The sequence below is a fragment of the Daldinia loculata genome, assembly GCF_022478755.1.
Source record: "Daldinia loculata strain CBS 113971 unplaced genomic scaffold F4817scaffold_4, whole genome shotgun sequence".
NCBI classification, from domain to species: domain Eukaryota; kingdom Fungi; phylum Ascomycota; class Sordariomycetes; order Xylariales; family Hypoxylaceae; genus Daldinia; species Daldinia loculata.
The window spans coordinates 323314-343706 of record NW_026054858.1 but is presented as its reverse complement, the minus strand read 5'-3'; the positions used below and the strand labels follow the sequence as shown (position 1 = coordinate 343706).

Below are 20393 nucleotides of genomic sequence, written 5' to 3'. Positions count from 1 at the left end.
CGCCCGTGGTTAACAAAAACCCAACAACGGCATCAATAACGGAATCAAGGCGGGTGGTTCTGGTGTATCTTAATTACTTACATGGTATGGAGTCGGTAACGATACCACTGGTGGGACGTTCCGAAACTCGCTCGGGTCGTTAGTTGACCACCCTGTGCTATTGTATTGGTTAGAAATAATTCATCATAATCCCACGTCCGCGGTCGGGGCGACTACATTAGGTAAAGAATGAAGACTCGGGAACGGGTTGGGCACTCGCGTAAATAAGTCTCCTAGCCGATTACAGTTCGCTTACCACGGCAATGGCAACTAGTCTAGTCGATCAATAGAGGAGCCACTGGGACGGCGACGTACGCAGTAATAACTTAATATAGTTACCTACATATGCCAACAACCGCACCAAGTGAGTCTTATATTCAAAGTATATCCAAGTAATCATCACGAGTACAGAATCAACTAGTCTAAGAAATTAAGAAATATTTACTCCAACTGTCCTTTTTGAATACCTTGACGCACTAAGCGTGTTCTCTCAGCATCCAAAACTAGAAGCGGGAGAGCCTACATTTAGTACAGCAACGAGGCGATAATTTCCCGATCTTTTTCACATCTCCACTCTCCACTTTAGGTGTGCCGCATTTGCCCATGAAGTGTTCATGCAGGAAATGCCCGCCTAAAGATTCTTGGTATAGTTCAGGGATAGGGGCCCAAGTCACATTATTATCGTAATGGGCCGCCATGGGGTTTCAAGTATTTCATATTCGGTCAGGTCGCAATGCCGTCTGAGCTATTCATCTTGACTTTACCAACTTCAAGCTAACATACACATTTACCATTCACATCACATAAACTTTTCAGTCTCATTATACTCAGCCATGCTCGAGGACGGATCAGATCAGGATGTAGTCCTAGTGACACAACTACCATCAGACTCTTGGTTTGAAGCTTTTGCTTTGCGGCCCAATGGCAAAATCCTAGCCTGTCGACTAGACGAACCCGAATTATACACATTTAATCCCGAAGACTCGGATTCGACACCTCAGCTACTGCATACCTTTGATCAAAATGCGAACGGTCTTGTCGATGCAGATCCAATACCGGGTACCGAAGATGAATACTTCGTCCTTTCAACCGTTGGCGATCTAGTTAATGTCGAATTCACCGATTTTATCATATGGCGCGTAGCGCTCAGCCCTGACGACAGCAATCCGCCCAAAGTCACCAAAGTAGCCGAAATCCCAAATTCAGGCCTCTGCGCAGCCGCCGTCGCCATTTCAGACCGTGTGGTGATAATACCAGACTCAACTAAGAATTGCATATGGCATCTCGATACACTGACAGGTCAATCATCACTGCTCATAGCCGACGACACTATGAAGATTGCAAACGGCGAAGGAAATTTCTTCGGTCTTAACCGGATATGCATCACAGATGAATTTATATGGTTTACGAATACCAGTGCTGGTTTATTATGTCGCATCCCAATCGAACGAGTTCAAGATGATCCATCTGTAGGAATCCGCATAAGAGGACCTGTGCAGATTCTTACTGATGAGATCACTGACTGCGACGGACTAGTTCTTACACAGGATGAGAATGCGGCTTACACGTGTAGTTATAAGGATGGGTTTATCTGGAAGGTCAGCATCGAACCCTCTACGGGCAAGGCCACGACAAGTGTTGTCTTGCGGAATTTAGCCTCGCCAACAGCCGTCGAGCTGAACTACACCAATGGCAGGTCGAAATTGTTTATCGTGTGCTGCGGGGAGATCCAGACGGGTTGGATTCAGGATAGAGAAAATCCCTGGAGCGACATTGTAAATATCAATGCGGCAGTGACGGTTCAGGTTGAGACTCGGGAAGAGGTTGAGACTGTTTGATATTAGCGTATTCGGGAATGGCAACTCGGCTTGGTTATCTACGCTGGTACAATTGATGACTGGCCCATATACCCCTTTAATGGCACACAACACTAGGCATAGGATATAACATCTAATGAAGAGAAGCTCTTCATATTCAAAGACCTTGAACTCCCATTAGCGAAGTCTAGTCGTGGCTACTATGATTAAGTGAACAGCGAGAAAGTAGACCATTACTCTCTTTGATTTACTGCATCTAGAAGATGCCAAAGGCTACCTGTTTTGCACACTTGTGCAGTACTAGAAGGTGCTATTGTTTCGGAACCCGGAGTAAGACCCGGTACTAGGCCCGGTGATTGTTTGGTCCAATCACAACATCGAGAATTGATGATCCTTTGTCAGGAAATGTTTCCCCGCTGCCATCCCCTATGAACCCTGTATGCGTACGTACGTTTCTCAGTACTTGTGTAATCTTGAAGAACTATGTTGATAGAAAATACGTAGTTAGGTAGCAATAATTTGCTAGAAATAGAGATAACGTTGCCATACCTAAGAGCATCATTACCTATATGTAGCTTAGATCATGAGCTTGGAGCACCACGATCCTCCCCCTTTCGCATTCTAGATGGATCTACCCAGGCAGTTCATACGGAACTCAGTAACGACATAGCCTATGAATAAATATCCCACCGACAACTAAAGTGATCAACAACCTTAACTCATACGTTTCAAATCAGAGAGGGGCGAGATAGGTAACAAAGACGAATGACTTTGCAGGACTAACACACGGTTCGCTCAAATCTCATAGTCCGGAGCACGATGATCTCGATCTAAGAGCATGCAAAGTCTCTCCGCCTCTCTTGTGGCAGCTCCGCTCAAAGCTTGTCTCTCTTCCACTCTGAAGCAATGGACCGATGATCTACTGAATGGTATTGATGCTACTCATCCGACGACGCTCTTACTATGTATCGGGGCAGTGTTCAACGCATCTTGGTAGCTACTGTTAATTGAAAATTCGGGATAGATAGAGTCTCCAAAGGGACACATTACACCAGCTATGAATAAAGGCAGGTAGAGGACAAAGAGCACACTTAAATATCGTACTAAGGTAAGAAAAGGGGTATTGTACAGATATACGGTGTTAAGATGATGAGCATGTAACGATAAATCGTAACGATCCCGGTAAAATACACTCTTCCCTTGCTAGATTTCCAGTCCAAATAGATGTCAAAATAAGCATTCCAGGGTGTTATCGAAGATATATGAAGTGATCTATGTACCTTAGGTAGTTATGTAGTGGTTATGATCATACCATTAATCACCTTAATGACAACATGTAATATGTAGGTATTAAATTTACCTGAGAATCAACATATCTATGGTAAATGATCAAGAACTAGTAGATAGATAAATAGGAACACCTTAGACTCACAGTTTTGATCAAAACGTCATTTTCTAAGCTCAACCTAGCTCAAACCATATCTCGAATCTCATCAACAATGTCCAAGAACGCGTATCTTCAAGCAACCGATAAGGTATCTAGGCAGTTGCTTTCTAAGGCCCTAGAAGGCCAAGTCTACGACTCGTCCTACGCTACCAAGGGGAGGAAAGATGATGCTGCCATCCTAGTCCTAAAAGACGATGAGAACGTCGAAGATCTTATTGATCTTGAAGATTCTGGCTCCAATAAGCAGCTGCGTGAGTTGACTTCAATAAAAACAATGCTGATCGGTATAGTTGATGAACTTTCTGGCGCGCGATGAGGCCGAAGCTATTGAGAAGAAAAATGTGTTGAAGAATAGGATTTAGAAAGAGAAGCTGAGAGGCTCTTGTACTGAGCCGACTGACGAGGATTTGGGTCTTGCCGAGGAAGTGTAGCTTCAGGGAATATGTCATGAGACTGGTAATTTAATTTGCAGTTTGGGGTATTTTGTTACCATGAATTGAAGTTAAGAATGAGATATTATCATATATTCGCCCAGCACGACTGAAATACAGAAAGAAGTAATCTGATATCAACTGCGGTTAGTTATCAATAATATGAGTTGACCCCGATATTTCAATAGCGAGATCTGAAAAGGGGCTGAGTCTATAAACACGGTGAAGCAGATCCCCTAGGCCAGATATAACCATACTTCTTCCTAAGTTTGAAGGTAATATCTACCATCTTACCCCTTTATGTTCCTCAACTTCTCCTTCGCTTTCTCTCCAGCTTCGGCAGGCACATTCTGGCTGCTGATGCTGGCCTTCAGTCTACGTGCACTGGGAAGAGTAACGCATTACTAGTATTATTCACACCTCAGATAACGTGAAGATCAATACGTGTACTGAAGCTATGCTTGTGTTTCTAGTTGTAATAAACATTGGAATGTAAGCATCATATCGCATTGGGTTACAGCCGCCCTTATTTTACTATTGTGGTAAGATGAGTCGTTTGATATCTTACACCCTGAACCTCATTGGAACTCATCATTGGACATGTTTAGGGCTATGAATATAGAATATCTAAGAAGTGACCTTGAAAACATTCTACTTGCGAAATTGATTTCGGGAAAGGCTCTACCAACCTACTAGTCGGAGTAGGTCGTGAATGGAGACCATCTAGATTTCACTTTAGCGAGAGGTATATCATAGAGCATGGTATAGGGATTAAGTAATACTTATTATACTTTTCTTTTATTCGGTTTTGGAGTGTAGAAAATGTAGTGGCTATCTGTACCACCAATTGACTGAAGCATTCAACTCGCCCTCCTTGCCACTACTAGCAACGCTATGCCACCACCCCTTGGGGATGAATAGGCCATCGCCAGGGTTTAAAGATACCTCATCTATCGTGTCTTCATCCCAGACCGCATGATGAAGTAATTCGCGTTCGCGGCCTTCCATCATTTCCGCGCCCCTGAATCGCGAGTTACCTGACGAGCCAAGCACTCTGCGGACGCGAGCATATATGTCATCGCCTTGGTCTGGTGCCATAAGACGTATTCTTTTTGAGCTTACCAGCTGGCAGAACAAATTAGGGTTTGGATCTCGGTGTAAAGGGGTATATGTGGGCTGCAATCCAAGCCAGATGCTCGAACTATATATATCTCCCTTGCCGGCACATTTGACAATATCAGGCACAGGTAAGTCCTGAAAAAAGGATTTAGGTAGGTCGTTCAGATTAGATTGAGCAACATAGAGATTTGTGATGCGCTTAGAGGGTTCACTTTGAGTGTCATTGAACTGAGATGCGCTCATAATCAAACTTAGGGGTGCATTGAATTGCTGGAAATCTGAGGAAATTCCAAAAGGGCTGTTGTCAGTTGAAGATTTAATCATAGCCTCAATGATCACTGGTAAATGCGACTTCTTATACTCATTGGACCCAAGAAGCCATGTTTGAAAACATGCCAAGGCATTGCCCTCTGAGCCCTCTCCTTCGGGAGAAGGATGGGGAACAGTGAACTCATATGGTAAGATGAGATCTTCATAGGGTCGCATGTACTGTGTGAAGCTGGTATGAGAACCATCAGTGCCGTGCTGAAACCATTTTCGTATGGCAGGTAAATTATGGAAGTTTCTAAGAAGCAACGGAGTTTCAGGAACCCATGCGATTCTACGAAACAAATCTAAGTCGATATCGCCTACTACTGACTTAACACGGGAAATGTGCTGTTCGGCCTGTTCGGCCTGTTTGCGGGAATCCGAGTTGGCAATATCCGAGAGTTGAGTATAACTTCGATTCGTCGGAGACGCGGACGGAACCTGAGATAAAGCTCCGGAGCGTCGGAAGTTGTGTCTAGAAAAGGCCACCCGCGAGCCGAGTCTGACTTTAGATAGCATGAATATGGATTTTGAAAGGGGATGAAGGTGAGTCGATAAATATTACTAAAATGTGATTAAGAATTTAGTTGGTGACACGGTTGGAGATATCGCACAATGGCGCATGATAGAAAACGGAATTCGCACGGACCAGGTTTAGGTTGTTTGCTTGCGGCTTGACCTTACTATGTAAGAGCAAGAACTGTGTGGCTACATCTACTAGTCTGGCTTGACCTTGCCTGATGCGGCTCGTGAGTTCACAAGTACCTAGAAGTAGCTATACATATCAATATGAGCATTTAGGTAGATGATAGTGAGCAAAACCTGTAGCTATACTTGCCATACCTTATTTTTATTCCCGCACAGACCACTTTATTACCTGCTGGGCTAGACTGGGCTGAATCGCAATTTTGGTAGCCTCTCCCTCCTCTCATCCCCGCCAAAACTTATCACAACACATGCATCACAACTATTTCACAATATTGATTCACCATTGTAGCACAATATTCATCTGCCGAGACCTGTCCTAGGTATCTCTAGGCATAGATATCTCCCTTTGTCTGTTAAATTATTCTATTCCCTTTCGTCTTCGCTCTATACTCGCCTTCATCGGCGTCATGCAGGTGCCATAGCTCTCTCTTCTCTCGTCTCCCTAACCGCGAGTAACTACGGTTCAACATTACGCCTTGCGACTCTTGACCATCGTCACTCCTAGACAAATTGAATTTATTCGAGACGAGGCATCTGTTCGGGCGCATCTACTCTTGCCAGAATGTCCTCGTCATCTGGCACCCCGGAATCTTGGATTTCCTCCTTCTGCTCTCTCCTGGGCCACGAATATTTCGCAGAAGTGTCCGAAGAGTTTATCGAAGATGACTTCAACCTAACTGGATTGCAGACCCAGGTCGCGATGTATAAGGAAGCTTTGGAGGTTAGCTAAAATTAGAATGCGGGTGCTTTCGTTTTGCTAACCTCTACCCTAGATGATACTCGATGTTGAACCCGAGGACGACGATGAAGAGGATGAGGAAGATGATGAGGAAGAGGATGAATCTATTGAGGGTGTTGACCGTCCGCGACACGGCGAACGACGCAACCATAGTCGAATAGCTAGTGATTTATCCGTTATCGAATCCTCCGCCGAGATGCTCTACGGTCTAATCCACCAGCGCTTTATCTGCTCGCGAGCAGGCATTCAACAGATGTCGGAGAAGTATGAGTTAGGCCACTTTGGTGTATGTCCTCGAAGCCATTGTGAACAGTCTCGGACTCTCCCAGTTGGGCTCTCTGATATACCTGGCGAGGAAACAGTCAAGCTTTTCTGTCCTTCTTGTCTCGATGTCTACGTACCTCCCAACAGCCGTTTCCAGACTGTGGATGGTGCTTTTTTCGGCCGCACATTTGGGGCACTCTTCCTACTTACTTTTCCCGAATACGACCTTACGAAACGAGGTGCTGATGTACTAGCAAATGCGCGCGTGAGCGATGACGATAAGGAAATGCTTAATGGCATGTACACATGCAATATTGCACCTGGACTGGGCAGCACCAAGATATACGAACCCCGTATCTACGGCTTCCGCGTTTCGGAGGTTGCGCGCTCAGGCCCACGGATGCAGTGGCTACGAGATAAACCGGATAATATCTCAGAATTAGACGAAGCACGTCATCATGCGGAAGCCAACCCAGATAGCGACGATGATGACGAAAGTATGAATTTGAATGGACGGCCCGCGCGAAGACTACGGCCGCGAAGACGACATGGCCAAGGGGGAAGCCCTATGGCCGTAGAGGCGAACGGGGCAGACTCAGAGCTTTAAGAGAACAAGTCGAATGGCAGATGTGACCGACTAGAGTAGTGGTGGAGGCAACTATCTCCACTCGTCAGAAGTCCATAGGTGAAGCACAAAACACAGACCGAACTAGACACGATGTGTCTCGGATCTCACTAGGTCGAAAGAGCGTAATCGGAGTTTCCGTACCCATTATGGTCTCATCCTTGGTTTGCGGATAAGCAGCATGAGACGACGCAGATTATTAGGTCTCCGTGCTACTAGATAGGAAAAGGAACGAATGAAACCTATACTTCTACCTTGCATGGCCGGCGTTGGTAAACATTTCGATGCTTGATTCCATCCAGGCAGGCTTTTGTTTGGGGGCCTGGTTAGCATCAAAGGGGAAAAGAGGATTACAAGTTCGGAGAAAGCATACGAGGTAGTTTCTTGTGGATATGATGTAACTTGAGTCATTTGTCTTCTTGTTTGCACGTGGCACTCAATTGGAGTCTAAGGCTCTTATAAATCGTCACCACACATCGTAATAAATCCCTTCTCATGCGTGGTGACCGAGCTATCACGGTTTTGAAAGGCACAGCATAATTTAGTCGTTGTTAGTTTAAACCTCTACTAGTAAGATGTTTGGGAAACCCTAGCATTTCTGTATTCTGTAATTCTTAACGTTCCTCACGAGATGGCCATATTTGTGATTTGGGTTGAGTTTCTAAGTGCTTACTGCTGGATATCCCCTAGGATCACATGTTGGAGCTGACCAAGGGTAGGATCTATAGATAGGTACATACCTTGTACAGTATTGATATATCTTGGGTACCTACATGTAGGTATGCATGTAAGAGAATTTTCTATACTACGGCGACAAGGGACTTCACGGAGATTAGATTAACTAGTAGTATTATCTCCATTATCCTCGCCATAATTCTGAGCAGATGGGTCTATCTTCTAAGCTAATCTCCCAGAAACGAAGACCCACTAGAAATTTTATTAGAATGATACAGAATGATTCATTCTTCGTAGCTTCTTTCGGGATCACATGTGGAGTGTTGGTTTTAGCTATCACAAGCTAAAATATACACTTATAAATAAGGTATGGATGACAGATGCCGTGTCCGACACGGCGTGTCGGGCACGGGAGCATGTACAGAGTACGGGTATATACCACATTCGGCAATTCCGTGGTTTAAAATGTGGGCCTGACGATCAACGGTGAAAGATCACGTGAATGATGCTCATTAACGATAGCGACGGATAGGTAATATGTACGAATTGCATCTTGTTTTATTACACAAAGCATATTGTATTGCACACAGTACATAGGTAATAAGTCGCATCGCTACATCGTCGCATAATCTACTCTCTTAATTACTACAACAGACAAAAGACATGAAGCTTCATCGTCTGCGGTTGTGGACTACTTTTATAGGCGTATAGACTTATTCATCTATGAGCTAGCACTTTGCCGTTGGCCCGGGTCACCTCGCCGAGTTTCACGGCATATGTAGGTTAGGCATTTCCATGTACATGCAGCTTACATATATATGCATATCATGTAGGCACGTTTTGTGGCAGTTTAAGGGAACATATGTAGCATATGCGTCAGGACTCCTCTTATGTGACTTTGGCCTAAGAAAGTTGCCGCTTTCTAAAATAAATGTATTTCAAAGCTGTCTTCCCCAACGAGCGAGTTTCCGCGTATCGGAGCTTCTAGACCATTGAATCTTTCTGGGTCGGTGGCGAAGTAAGTGCTGAGCCGTATGTATGGAAATTTACCTGGCTGGATCTCAAATATTTGTACCCGCACGCACGGGTACATAATCCGTGGGGGTGGTCTGGTATGTTACAATCGTATAGGAATCTTAGGGATTTCAATGCAGTTAGTATCGGATATATTTCGGTTGTGTTCTCGACCCTCGCCCGGAAAGGGTGCGTAGATACCTACATAGAACTGATGTCAGCACGCAAAGCACCAAGACTGCGACTGAGCGTGTATCAAGTTATTGTTTGGATAGGTAGATCGAGATAAATGCAAAGCGAATGTAACAGTCCCACTACATCATTTCTAATCATCGACTTACATCTATTTGCCGGAACTATGAATTGGGCCGAGATGGGGTAGATACGTGTAATCCATAAAGAACATTGTTGATAACATTGTTAGTGAAGTTGAAAACTCCGTGGCATACCGGACTCCGACCCCGTATCCGAATTATAAATGGGTCGTTGCAAATCCACCCGCAACGGACGAATTTAAGGAGTAACATAAAAACCTCCCCCTTATTCTATAGGTAGATGAAGCTGACTGGTCAGATATTGCGAATCTAGATTCTAACCTGACTAAACTGGCCGAATGAGTCGAAATAGCGGTAGGTGTGGTTGGTCGCAGCGTCAGCGCACGGCGCACGCAACCCTTGGCAAAGTATCAGAGTGTCCACTTTCCACGAGGCTTCGAGATGCACAAGTCGGGGTGCGGGTACGGGAACCCGACGGCAACCAATAGGAAGAGCTTCGGATGGGCTAATTGAGAAGACCTCAACGCATTCAAAACCGATCTGCGGTCCAACGCGGCACATCTTATCAGTAACGAAGTTCCGGGACTAAGACAGCTGCATGATACATACATATGTCATGGTGCTGATATCAACATGTCAACGGTACGACGTAAGGCTAGAATTTTGATAGTTCTTATGTTATAAACTATTTTTCATTAACTTTAAAAGTATATCATTACATAACTATGTCTTAACTTATTAATATGAAATTAGTTTCTTGAAAAGTTTTTAGAGTTTTGATATATTGGTAAGTCGGGTACCTGTTAAATCCGGCACTATGGTCCGGTATATGTGGTTTGGAAATACATACCGTACTATGAAGTATGGATTTCAGTTTAGTCGGAAAGTGGGGGTCACTATACCCTATCTGCTCGCTGTAGTGTCAAGCGGTTAGTTACATACCTACGTAAGGTATCCATCAATCATAACGGGGGCAGGTTAGTTGCCCAATACGACGGTAATACAAAAAAAAGTATACCTTGCAACCCGGTTTAACTCATAGCCTAATCTTTTCACACCGCTAGCGAAGAATCGGTATCAGATGAAACGGAATTTTTATGGAGTTACTTCACATATCTTTGCTCTATTGATTGGTAATCCTGTTCCAATGCCAAGCCCAATGTCAAAAGTTCGGCTTCACAAGTTCCCAGGCTGCCAGGTATGAAAGATAACTGTTTGTATAGTTACCAAGTTACTTATCCCCACATACACTTCTTATGATACATGAGCAGTCTACACCAGGTAGTCAAGCATTCATATCGATATATTGTTCTAAGTCTTTGAATATATTATAGCTTTCAAATTATAAGAGCTTGAGAATTCTTACGAGTTTTAGAACCTTATAGAGAATATCTTAGAATCAACCACCTGTAAGTAAACAACCGAATAAATACTCGTTAAGCTAGATAAGTAGCGCATGTATTAGCGTACGAGAAAGACGCTGAAGAGTACTCATTAATATATGTGGGGTAAGTATTTTGCTAACAATTAGGTACGTTTGCCAGGGGAGACTTGTATTACAAAACCCATAAGCAGCATTTTCTCTTATTATACCCTTCACTTAAGAAATATGCATCCTTTTTTATCTTGCCTTCTCTCCGACTTCTTCTTTTTATTTATCTTTCTTTCCCCTGATCCCTTTCCCTTTCGCTCCCTCTTGAGCTAGTCGAACAGCCTTGATAAGTCTAATAAGTTCCCCTGGACTTAATAGTCTCTGTTCGTTCTCTGCTAGTCTCAGGGTTGCACTCTTCGCACTTGCAGCCGCTCTGAACTGCATTCGACTAACCGTGGAATCATTACTTGTTATATCATCAAGCACCTAGAGTCACCATAGGCACTTTTCGAATCACTTTTACAAATCCAATTTACGTGCCTACTAAGAGATTCGCGCATATTCGAGGCTTCTAAGGTCAACCGTGTAAGCTGGGTAACTCCCACAACAGTTGTGGGGCCATAGCCATGTCTGAGAAGGATTCAGAGAAGCAGTTTACATCCGGGGAACCGCCCCAAGACCATGACGATGGGTTCACGTCGGCTAAAACTACTGGGCCGCCGTCTACAGATTCGACAGTCGCAACGGACTTAGAGGAGCAACGTGAAACTGTCAGACAGAACAACCCCAATGGCTTCTCACGCATCAACACCGGCGTCTCCGTCGAGCAAGCCGAAGCCGATTTTGCTGAGCTCAGGCGGGAATTAACTGGGCTATCTAGAGCAAGTCGTACCCGCAGCCGAAAGGAGTCTGACGCCGAGAAAGGGGGCTTCACAAACCTCGAGACTCCGGGGTCTGAAGAGTCGATTGAAGCTTTCGATTTGGAGACAACCCTACGAGGAGGGCTAGATGCCGAGAGAGAGGCCGGCATCAAGCCAAAACATATTGGCGTCTACTGGGACGGACTTACGGTCAAGGGTATGGGCGGCACTGCTAATTTCGTGAAAACATTCCCGGATGCTTTCAAAGACTTCGTTGACTACTGGACTCCCTTGATGAGCCTACTCGGTAAAGGTAGCAAAGGTACCGAGGTCACCTTGCTGGAAAATTTCAAGGGCGTCGTGAATCCTGGCGAGATGGTTCTTGTTCTAGGAAGGCCAGGATCCGGATGCACGACTTTCTTGAAGTCGATTGCGAACCAGCGATGGGGTTATACTAGCGTTACCGGAGAGGTCCTTTACGGACCATTCACCGCTGAAGAGTTCCAGCAATACCGTGGCGAGGCCGTCTACAACCAGGAGGACGACATCCACCACGCCACCCTTACCGTTGAACAGACGCTCGCTTTTGCGCTCGATACCAAGGTCTCCAAAAGACTGCCAGCGGGAACCTCAAAGAGCAAGTTCAAGGAGGAAGTGATTACAATGCTACTCAAGATGTTCAATATCGAGCACACGAGAAAGACCGTGGTTGGTGATGCACTAGTCCGCGGTGTATCTGGTGGTGAGAGGAAGCGTGTCTCTATTGCTGAGATGATGATCACAAATGCCTGTGTCCTATCATGGGATAACAGTACTCGAGGTCTCGATGCCAGCACGGCTCTCGACTTCGTCAAGTCCCTTCGCATCCAAACCAACTTGTACAAGACATCTACTTTCGTGTCTCTCTACCAGGCATCCGAGAATATTTACAAGCAATTCGACAAAGTCCTACTTATAGACGGCGGCAAGCAGGTGTACTTTGGTCCTACTACCGAGGCGCGGGCTTATTTCGAAGGGCTAGGGTTCCTCCCGCGACCGCGACAGACGACACCCGATTACATTACCGGCTGCACGGACGAGTTCGAGCGCGAATACTCGGATGGCTTTTCGGCACGGAATGCCCCACATAGCCCCGAGACATTGGCCGAAGCGTTCGAGAAGTCCCGGTTTGCCCGACAATTGAGTACCGAGATGGCAGAATACAAGGCTAGGCTTGAACACGAACAAGAGATGGCCCGCCATGATGATTTCCGCATGGCCGTACGCGAGAGTAAGCGAAGCGGTGCGAAACATTCCGTCTACAGCGTAGGATTCCACCTCCAGGTGTGGGCTCTGATGAAACGACAGTTTGCCATCAAGTTCCAGGATAAACTTAGCATGGTACTATCTTGGATTCGAACTATTGTCATCGCATTAGTACTGGGGTCCTTGTACTTCAACCTGGGACAAACATCTGCTAGCGCCTTCAGTAAAGGAGGTCTTCTCTTCATTGCTCTCCTGTTCAACGCCTTCGAAGCATTCTCCGAATTAGGATCAACAATGATGGGCCGGCCGATCGTGAACAAGCATAAAGCATACACCTTCCATCGACCATCGGCATTGTGGATAGCACAGATATTTGTGGACACGGCCTTTTCAGCAGCGCGAATTCTTGTGTTCTCGATCATCCTCTATTTCATGACCAATCTTACGAGGACACCTGGGGCTTTCTTCACGTTCTATCTGCTGATTCTTGTTGGAAACATCTCGATGACACTCTACTTCCGTATAATCGCTTGTCTCAGTCCTGACTTCGATTATGCTATCAAGTTTGCTGTCGTCACGATCACTTTGTTCGTCCTAACCTCCGGTTATCTTATCCAATATCAGTCTCAACAGGTCTGGCTTAGGTGGATCTTCTGGATCAACACTTTGGGTCTTACCTTTTCCAGCCTGATGGCGAACGAGTTCGGTAGAAACCAATTGAGATGTTCGGACGAGTCACTTATTCCCTCTGGACCTTCGTATGGCAACATTAGCCATCAAGTTTGTACTCTAGCAGGCTCAACCCCCGGGAGTCTCGATATAAACGGCGGCGATTATATCACGCAAGGATTCTCGTACGCCCCCGAGGATTTGTGGAGGAACTTCGGTATTATTATGGCCATCATCGTATTCTTCCTCGTTATGAACGTTGTATTGGGCGAATTTGTGAAGTATGGTATGGGTGGCAATCAAGCCAAGGTCTTCGCGAAACCCAATGCCGAACGAAAGGCCTTGAACGACGCCCTCAACGAAAAGCGATTACAACGCCAGAAGTCGAGGGAGGCGGACACGGGATCTGCTTTGAAGATTGAGTCTAGTAGCATTCTAACATGGGAAGACCTCAAATATGATGTGCCTGTTCCTGGTGGCACTCGCCGTCTTCTAAACAGCATTTATGGTTACTGCAAGCCTGGTCAACTCACTGCTCTTATGGGTGCATCTGGAGCCGGAAAGACAACCCTCTTGGATGTTTTGGCAGCAAGGAAGAACATTGGTGTCATCACTGGCGACATCCTCGTCGACGGTCTTAAACCTGGAAAGGAGTTTCAGAGATCTACCTCGTACGCCGAGCAGCTCGACATGCACGACCCTACCCAGACCGTTCGCGAAGCCCTACGTTTCTCGGCCGACCTCCGACAACCCTTCGAGACACCACGCGAAGAGAAATACACTTATGTTGAGGAGATCATCGCTCTATTAGAAATGGAAAACATCGCAGACTGTATAATTGGAACCCCTGAAGCTGGTCTTACTGTCGAGCAGCGTAAACGTGTAACGATCGGTGTCGAGCTAGCGGCCAAGCCACAACTTTTACTGTTCTTGGATGAGCCAACTTCGGGTCTTGACAGTCAAAGCGCCTTCAATATCGTTCGATTCTTGAGGAAGCTTGCTGCTGCTGGACAGGCTATTCTCTGCACGATTCACCAGCCTAACGCCGCCCTCTTCGAGAACTTCGACCGACTACTTCTACTTCAACGAGGAGGCCGTTGCGTATACTTCGGTGATATTGGCAAGGATGCATGCATTCTTCGGGACTACTTGGCTCGACACGGTGCTGTCGCCGGCCCATCCGACAACGTTGCTGAATTCATGCTTGAGGCCATTGGTGCTGGAAGTGCTCCTCGAGTTGGAAACCGAGATTGGTCGGAGATCTGGAACGACAGCCCTGAGCTAGCTAACGTTAAGGACACGATCTCCCAGTTTAAAGAGTCCCGTAAAGAGGCGGCTGCGCAAACCGATCTTTCTCTGCAACGCGAGTACGCTTCACCCCTTGCGCACCAATTGAGCGTTGTCATCAAACGTACCAATCTCTCCTTTTGGCGATCGCCCAACTACCTGTTCACGCGCATTTTCAACCATATCGTCATTTCCGTCCTCACTGGTCTAACCTATCTGAATCTCGACGATTCCCGTTCGGCGTTGCAGTACAAGGTCTTCGTCATGTTCCAGATTACCGTCTTGACCGGTCTACTGCTCCCTCAAGTCGAATTGATGTACGTCATCAAGCGATCGATCTTCTTCCGCGAACAGTTGAGCAAGATGTACAGCACATTCACCTTCACTTCGGCTATGGTACTTGCCGAATTGCCCTACTCGATTATCTGCTCCGTGATCTTCTTCGTTCCCTTGTACTATATCCCAGGTTTCCAGACGGAGTCCTCGCGAGCCGGTTACCAGTACTTCATGGTTTTGATTACGGAGCTTTTCTCGATCACTTTGGCGCAGTGCATCGCTGCCTTGTCGCCTTCGCCTTTCGTCGCTAGCCAGTTCGATCCTTTCATCGTTATCACCTTCTCGATGTTCTGTGGTGTTTCAATCCCTGCCCCTCAGATGCCTGCTTTTTGGCGATCGTGGCTGTATCAGCTGGACCCGTTCACCCGCCTGATTGGTGGTACTGTGACCACTGCTCTGGATGACCTCCAGGTGAACTGCCGACCGTGGGAGCTCAACTCGTTCACTGCACCCGAAGGCCAGACCTGTGGCGAGTACATGGCTCCTTTCTTGGAGAAGGGCGCTGGGTACATCGTGGACAACGCCACTAGCCTGTGCCAATACTGTGCCTACAAGGTAGGCAATGAATTCTACGAGCCACTAGGCTTCAAGTTCGACTACCGGTGGAGGGACCTTGGTATCTTCCTAGCTTTCGTGGGCAGCAATCTGATAATCTTATTCTGTGCGGTAAGTTTTGCCTTCACCCCCTGCATCATTTGCGTGTTCTGTACGAGTGCTAATATTTACTATATAGGGACGGTTCCTGAACTTTAACCGACGTTGATGTACGACGAAAAGAGAGAAGTATGAGATGTACGATGCCATTTAGCTCATGTGACTATCAACGAATTTTAGACTGAGGAGGAGGGCAAGAGGAACGACGACGACGGGTAGACGAAGAGTTGGTGCATATTTTGCGATATCGGAGTTGGGAATAGACCAGGAATACTTAGATCAAGCATCAGGCGGGAAAGCCATTTACATCATTATATTCAAGTTAATAGTAGATCAAGCATATAGAGTTATAATTCAAGCACCAATAGTGGTGCATACTATATCCAAGTTCCGCGTATGTCCGAAGCACCATAAGCTTTGTCCTAAGCTCTCTATGTCTGTGAAAGATCCATCTGTCCAAGATTCTCTAACATGCACTCACTTCATATGTTAATGGCTGTCCGGTTACGTTTTTGCGCCCTTACATACGACGAAGTTCTAAGGAAAGGGGGTAAATATGTACCTAAGAAATATAAGCTATTAGAGAGATAAGATTACTATGCAATATTCTATTATCCACAGCAATACGATACCGAATAATTTGTAGAAAGAGAGATTTATGCTTTGCTTCATCAAAAAACAATAAAGGTTTAGGATTTGCGCCAAGTAGCACTTAACATATATTCCGTACATCAGACTGGGATATCATTTAATAACCATGGCAAATAAGGCAGACCCCGGAATGAAATACGAGCACTGTATAGCCAATGATGGCTGCACTCTCGCCTTTCAAACCTCGCTACCAGTTAAAGAGAAAGCGACATCCGAAGCTCGCTACGAGCGGTGCATCCTCTTGATGCATGGGTTCAGCGGTTCGAGCGCATATTTTACGCGTAATTTCGAGACCCTGAGTCGTAATTACTGGGTCGTCGCCCCGGACATGCGGGGTCACGGAAATTCCAGTCGGCCGCTCGGGGGTTATCATGTAGCCCGTCTAGCTGTTGATCTGCGAGCCTTGGTTACTCATTTGAAAGACTCCTTAACCCTTACCAAGGCGGTAAAGATTGTGCCCGTCGGATGTTCAATCGGCGCTGCGGTCCTCTGGACTTACGTTGAGCTCTTTGGGTGCGACGACTTCAGCGGGTTTGTGTTCGTCGATCAGGGGCCATTGCAAGATCGCTCGCCCTTTGGCAACTGGGACGCGTCGAAATCCCACTTGGGCTGTTATGACGAGCAGACCATGCAAGCTGCGCAGCGGGAGTGGATACATGATTCAGTCAATGCGCATCTAGGTCTAGTACAGTCTTGCTTGGGATACCGACATGCGCCGGAGCCGGCTACCGACGATTTGTCGGATGAACGACGGCGGCGCGACGAGGAATTCTTTACGCGCATTAGCGCACAGTGTGACCAAACTTGGCTAGCGAAGCTGCTGGCCGACCACACGCGCTACGATCACCGTGAAGCTATCGGGGATATCACCTTACCTACTCTGGTCATGGCAGGTCGAAGAACGGGTTGTTTCCCTCTCGAAGGCATGAAGGAGACCGTAAGGCAAATCGAGTCGAAACGCCCTGGAACAGCAAAGATGTCAATATTCGACTCTGGCCACTGGCTGTTCTACGAAGAGCCGGAGAGATTCAACAATGAGATCGCCGAGTTTGCACAGATACATTGTGGGTGAGGTAGATCATATCATGATGTGGAACCAGAATACATGAAAACTTCGCTGTTCCGCAATGGACTCTGAACCTGGCTATGGAAGTCCGCGACAAAAGATACCGCGAGTATCTTTCGTTCCAGATGTCTCATTCAGAATTCTAACAGATCACGGATTATTCAATTATGCTTCAAGACATAGCATGAAATCTACAATCAAGGTAGAAATCCAGGTCAAATTAACAAACAACAGCTTTGATATGCAAGTGAGTTGCTAGAATAAGATACGCCTCTCTCTGATAAATAGATATCGAAATATTGAAATAGATGGTAAGTCCAATGAGAGTATCCCATCGAGCCGCTAGGACCCCACCGCTTTCAAGAATGTTGAATAAAATCTCATCTTCTCCACTCATCGTCAACAGATCACTTGAAATCAGTTGCATCTTAAGCTGTTAGTATGCCCTATTCCCGGCTCGAAGTGTGGGAATCGGCGTTATCATGGCAGGGTTTGCAGATTTGAGTATCGAGCTCCAGGAGCTCATATTCGAAAAGGTTAGTCTTAAGCCAAGCCCATGTTGTAATTCGCCTGCTTAGTAATGATACTTCATAGCTGCGTGAAGTCGATGAGCCGCTACTTATTACACTCAAGAATGCCAGTTTAACCTGCAAGGCATGGCATCGGCTAGCCGCGTCTATCTTGTTTAGGCGGCTTGTCTTTGAAGCCGACACTTTATCAGAACCCTACGAATTAGCTCTAGACCACTTGGAGTTTTGGGAGTCCCATGAGTACCTACATCAATACGTTCGTGAAGTCGTGATTCGCATCGGGTTCCCTGAGGTGACAAGTGAATGGGCCCTGGATCTTCAAAAACTATTGTCTCGACTTGTTAATCTAAAGCATGTTAGGTATGATAGCCCGTACCATGTTAATTTTCAGATAAGCTTACATCAGGTATCTGTCAGTATTGGCGGGGATCAAAATGAGCATCCGAATGGAATATATCATGACCCAACAACTTATGACAGCCAAGAATCTTTACCTATGAATGAATTTAGGAACGCCTTATTCTACGATTCAAATTATATCGGCCGGAATGTCACGGTAACCTTACAGAATTACGTCCACACACTGGACCGTGAGACCCTGGATGTCTCTATTCTGGCCTCATCCAAGTCACAAGAGTCTGCGTCCCATTCAAATTTGACTTCCCTGCGGATTACAATCGTTCACCGACCGTACGATAACTATGGGCCTTGGCAAGGTGTTCAATCCCCCATATCGCCATCCCGTGAGGTAGCTACTCTACTGGGACCCCATAAGAACCTAGAACACTTATGTTTAGAGCTCCCAGATTCGGAATCTATCGGCTACATCCGTATTAACTACGAGAATGAGAGCTGCCGCGCCTTAGAGAATATCGCGCCCTTAACACCTCATCTCAAATCCCTAGTTCTGCATGGTGACTTTTCCGTCTCGGACCAAGCCTGGTCCCAGTGGAGTTTAATACCGTGGTCCCAGCTGGAGTCGTTAAGCCTGGTTAGCACTTCTATGATAGAGAGGTTGGCGGAAAGACTCGCGGGCCAGTCTCTCCCATCTCTTCAAACACTCAAACTAGCCACTTATATGTATAAGCCTAAACCACTAGGCCTACCCCCGGGGAAAATCCCGTTTACTATCAGTGTGCCCCAGCTATCCTTGACCGGGTACCAGTCTGCCGCGCTGATGGAGTACCTCAGTCGCAGTGCACAGAATGCCACCAACTTACGGAAGTTACGCTTCCATACAATAGAGCCCGGTGGGGGGCCGGGACTCTCGGTATCCGATATAGAACAACTCGGTATATGTACACGGCTGACTTGGCTCGGCTTGGATATTCCCCGTAACCACCACCCCGATAACGACCACCCCACTCCTAGTAGTAGCTGGCCCGGGTACCTGGACGCTATCGCGAGACTACGTCCGCTGCAACACCTCCGCACGTTCATCCACAACGGCTACGGCGTAAAAGACGTACTTAATAAGCACGGCGTGATAAGAATGTTCCAGTACATCCAGTCCCGCAAGCACGGTTGCGCCCTCCAGAGCTTGGTCATCTGCGAGGATCGCGGCGCACGGCGGGGACTCTGGGTCATATGGGCCTGGAGCGAGGAGAAAGTCGTGATCGACTATAGGTGGCCTGCTGTCCTTCGCGGAGGAGATATTTGGGACTCGAAGGTGGCTCGGTCCATTGAGATATGGGATACGGGAACTATGGAGAAGGTACAAGATTGTGCTACTCGGTGGAAGTACTGGAAGGGGTGGTGGCTTGACGAAACTGAGGATTTGTTCTGGGGTATATCTGAGGGGTGGTAATTACCGGATATATCCTGCCTTGATAGTATCCCCAGGAAATATCTGGGTATAATACATATTGTTGGTATGTAGGTAGTCTCCTAGCTAAGTTTGAGTGGAACTTCCGGTCCGGTTTGCTAGATGGTAATGATGTACAAGACAACTAAATTCATTCCTGAGAGAACATAGCGGTAGTAAAGACATGGAGTGGTAGAAAATGCCAGAAAGGTCATAAATCAATTATCAAAGTGTACCTAGGTATATATCAGATATTTAATAGGTTCAGAGGTTGTTTAGATTGCCTAGTTGGTCCTTTAAAACATGCACATAGACTAAGGGGTAACTCCGAAAACAACCCATCGATTCGTCACGTCACGTTGATTTACCTTGTCTAAGGTTTATTTACTTCTAGCAGAATGTTGGTTTAACGGAGTTCTAATAGCTTTCCTGAAGACTAAGCGTATCTCGTATCTAC

At 46.3% G+C, this 20393-nt stretch overlaps 7 protein-coding genes across 7 annotated transcripts; 6 read left to right on the top strand and 1 right to left on the bottom strand.

The window, feature by feature from the left end:
- The first annotated feature begins 246 nt into the window (after nucleotides 1-246).
- Nucleotides 247-2081, top strand: F4817DRAFT_178302 (uncharacterized protein). The gene has a single exon (XM_049298311.1). It carries the CDS (start codon nucleotides 873-875, stop codon nucleotides 1875-1877), a length of 1005 nt encoding a protein of 334 aa, XP_049162925.1. The 5' UTR covers nucleotides 247-872; the 3' UTR covers nucleotides 1878-2081.
- Nucleotides 2082-3355: 1274 nt separating this feature from the next.
- Nucleotides 3356-3619, top strand: F4817DRAFT_312019 (uncharacterized protein; the record flags this gene model as incomplete). Its single annotated transcript, XM_049300077.1, has 2 exons — nucleotides 3356-3554; nucleotides 3594-3619. The coding sequence occupies 2 exons, from the start codon at nucleotides 3356-3358 to the stop codon at nucleotides 3617-3619; spliced, it is 225 nt and encodes a 74-aa protein (XP_049162924.1).
- A 593-nt stretch (nucleotides 3620-4212) lies between these two features.
- On the bottom strand, nucleotides 4213-5767 carry F4817DRAFT_325401 (Clavaminate synthase-like protein). The gene has a single exon (XM_049301766.1). The coding sequence runs from the start codon at nucleotides 5679-5681 to the stop codon at nucleotides 4566-4568; it is 1116 nt and encodes a 371-aa protein (XP_049162923.1). The 5' UTR covers nucleotides 5682-5767; the 3' UTR covers nucleotides 4213-4565.
- A 264-nt stretch (nucleotides 5768-6031) lies between these two features.
- On the top strand, nucleotides 6032-8124 carry F4817DRAFT_325400 (casein kinase II regulatory subunit-domain-containing protein). Its single transcript, XM_049301765.1, has 2 exons — nucleotides 6032-6591; nucleotides 6644-8124. Exons 1-2 carry the CDS (start codon nucleotides 6433-6435, stop codon nucleotides 7478-7480), a joined length of 996 nt encoding a protein of 331 aa, XP_049162922.1. The 5' UTR covers nucleotides 6032-6432; the 3' UTR covers nucleotides 7481-8124.
- A 2731-nt stretch (nucleotides 8125-10855) lies between these two features.
- F4817DRAFT_325398 (ABC-2 type transporter-domain-containing protein) lies at nucleotides 10856-16272 on the top strand. The gene is made up of 2 exons (XM_049301764.1): nucleotides 10856-15897; nucleotides 15965-16272. The coding sequence occupies exons 1-2, from the start codon at nucleotides 11461-11463 to the stop codon at nucleotides 15992-15994; spliced, it is 4467 nt and encodes a 1488-aa protein (XP_049162921.1). The 5' UTR covers nucleotides 10856-11460; the 3' UTR covers nucleotides 15995-16272.
- Nucleotides 16273-16567: 295 nt separating this feature from the next.
- On the top strand, nucleotides 16568-17846 carry F4817DRAFT_178240 (alpha/beta-hydrolase). The gene has a single exon (XM_049298309.1). The coding sequence runs from the start codon at nucleotides 16643-16645 to the stop codon at nucleotides 17606-17608; it is 966 nt and encodes a 321-aa protein (XP_049162920.1). The 5' UTR covers nucleotides 16568-16642; the 3' UTR covers nucleotides 17609-17846.
- Nucleotides 17847-20196, top strand: F4817DRAFT_178241 (uncharacterized protein). The gene is made up of 3 exons (XM_049298310.1): nucleotides 17847-18138; nucleotides 18197-18492; nucleotides 18550-20196. Exons 1-3 carry the CDS (start codon nucleotides 18085-18087, stop codon nucleotides 19937-19939), a joined length of 1740 nt encoding a protein of 579 aa, XP_049162919.1. The 5' UTR covers nucleotides 17847-18084; the 3' UTR covers nucleotides 19940-20196.
- The last annotated feature ends 197 nt before the right edge of the window (nucleotides 20197-20393 follow it).

What these genes read in the sequence shown, in the direction of transcription:
- F4817DRAFT_178302 (XM_049298311.1), top strand. Translation starts at nt 873, where the DNA reads ATGCTCGAGGACGGATCAGATCAGGATGTAGTCCTAGTGACACAACTA.
- F4817DRAFT_325401 (XM_049301766.1), bottom strand. Translation starts at nt 5,681, where the DNA reads ATGCTATCTAAAGTCAGACTCGGCTCGCGGGTGGCCTTTTCTAGACAC.
- F4817DRAFT_325400 (XM_049301765.1), top strand. Translation starts at nt 6,433, where the DNA reads ATGTCCTCGTCATCTGGCACCCCGGAATCTTGGATTTCCTCCTTCTGC. An exon ending in TGTATAAGGAAGCTTTGGAG is followed by an intron (nt 6,592 to 6,643) that starts GTTAGCTAAAAT and finishes CCTCTACCCTAG; the next exon opens with ATGATACTCGATGTTGAACC.
- F4817DRAFT_325398 (XM_049301764.1), top strand. Translation starts at nt 11,461, where the DNA reads ATGTCTGAGAAGGATTCAGAGAAGCAGTTTACATCCGGGGAACCGCCC. An exon ending in TGATAATCTTATTCTGTGCG is followed by an intron (nt 15,898 to 15,964) that starts GTAAGTTTTGCC and finishes TTTACTATATAG; the next exon opens with GGACGGTTCCTGAACTTTAA.
- F4817DRAFT_178240 (XM_049298309.1), top strand. Translation starts at nt 16,643, where the DNA reads ATGGCAAATAAGGCAGACCCCGGAATGAAATACGAGCACTGTATAGCC.
- F4817DRAFT_178241 (XM_049298310.1), top strand. Translation starts at nt 18,085, where the DNA reads ATGGCAGGGTTTGCAGATTTGAGTATCGAGCTCCAGGAGCTCATATTC. An exon ending in AGGAGCTCATATTCGAAAAG is followed by an intron (nt 18,139 to 18,196) that starts GTTAGTCTTAAG and finishes GATACTTCATAG; the next exon opens with CTGCGTGAAGTCGATGAGCC. An exon ending in GTTAATCTAAAGCATGTTAG is followed by an intron (nt 18,493 to 18,549) that starts GTATGATAGCCC and finishes GGTATCTGTCAG; the next exon opens with TATTGGCGGGGATCAAAATG.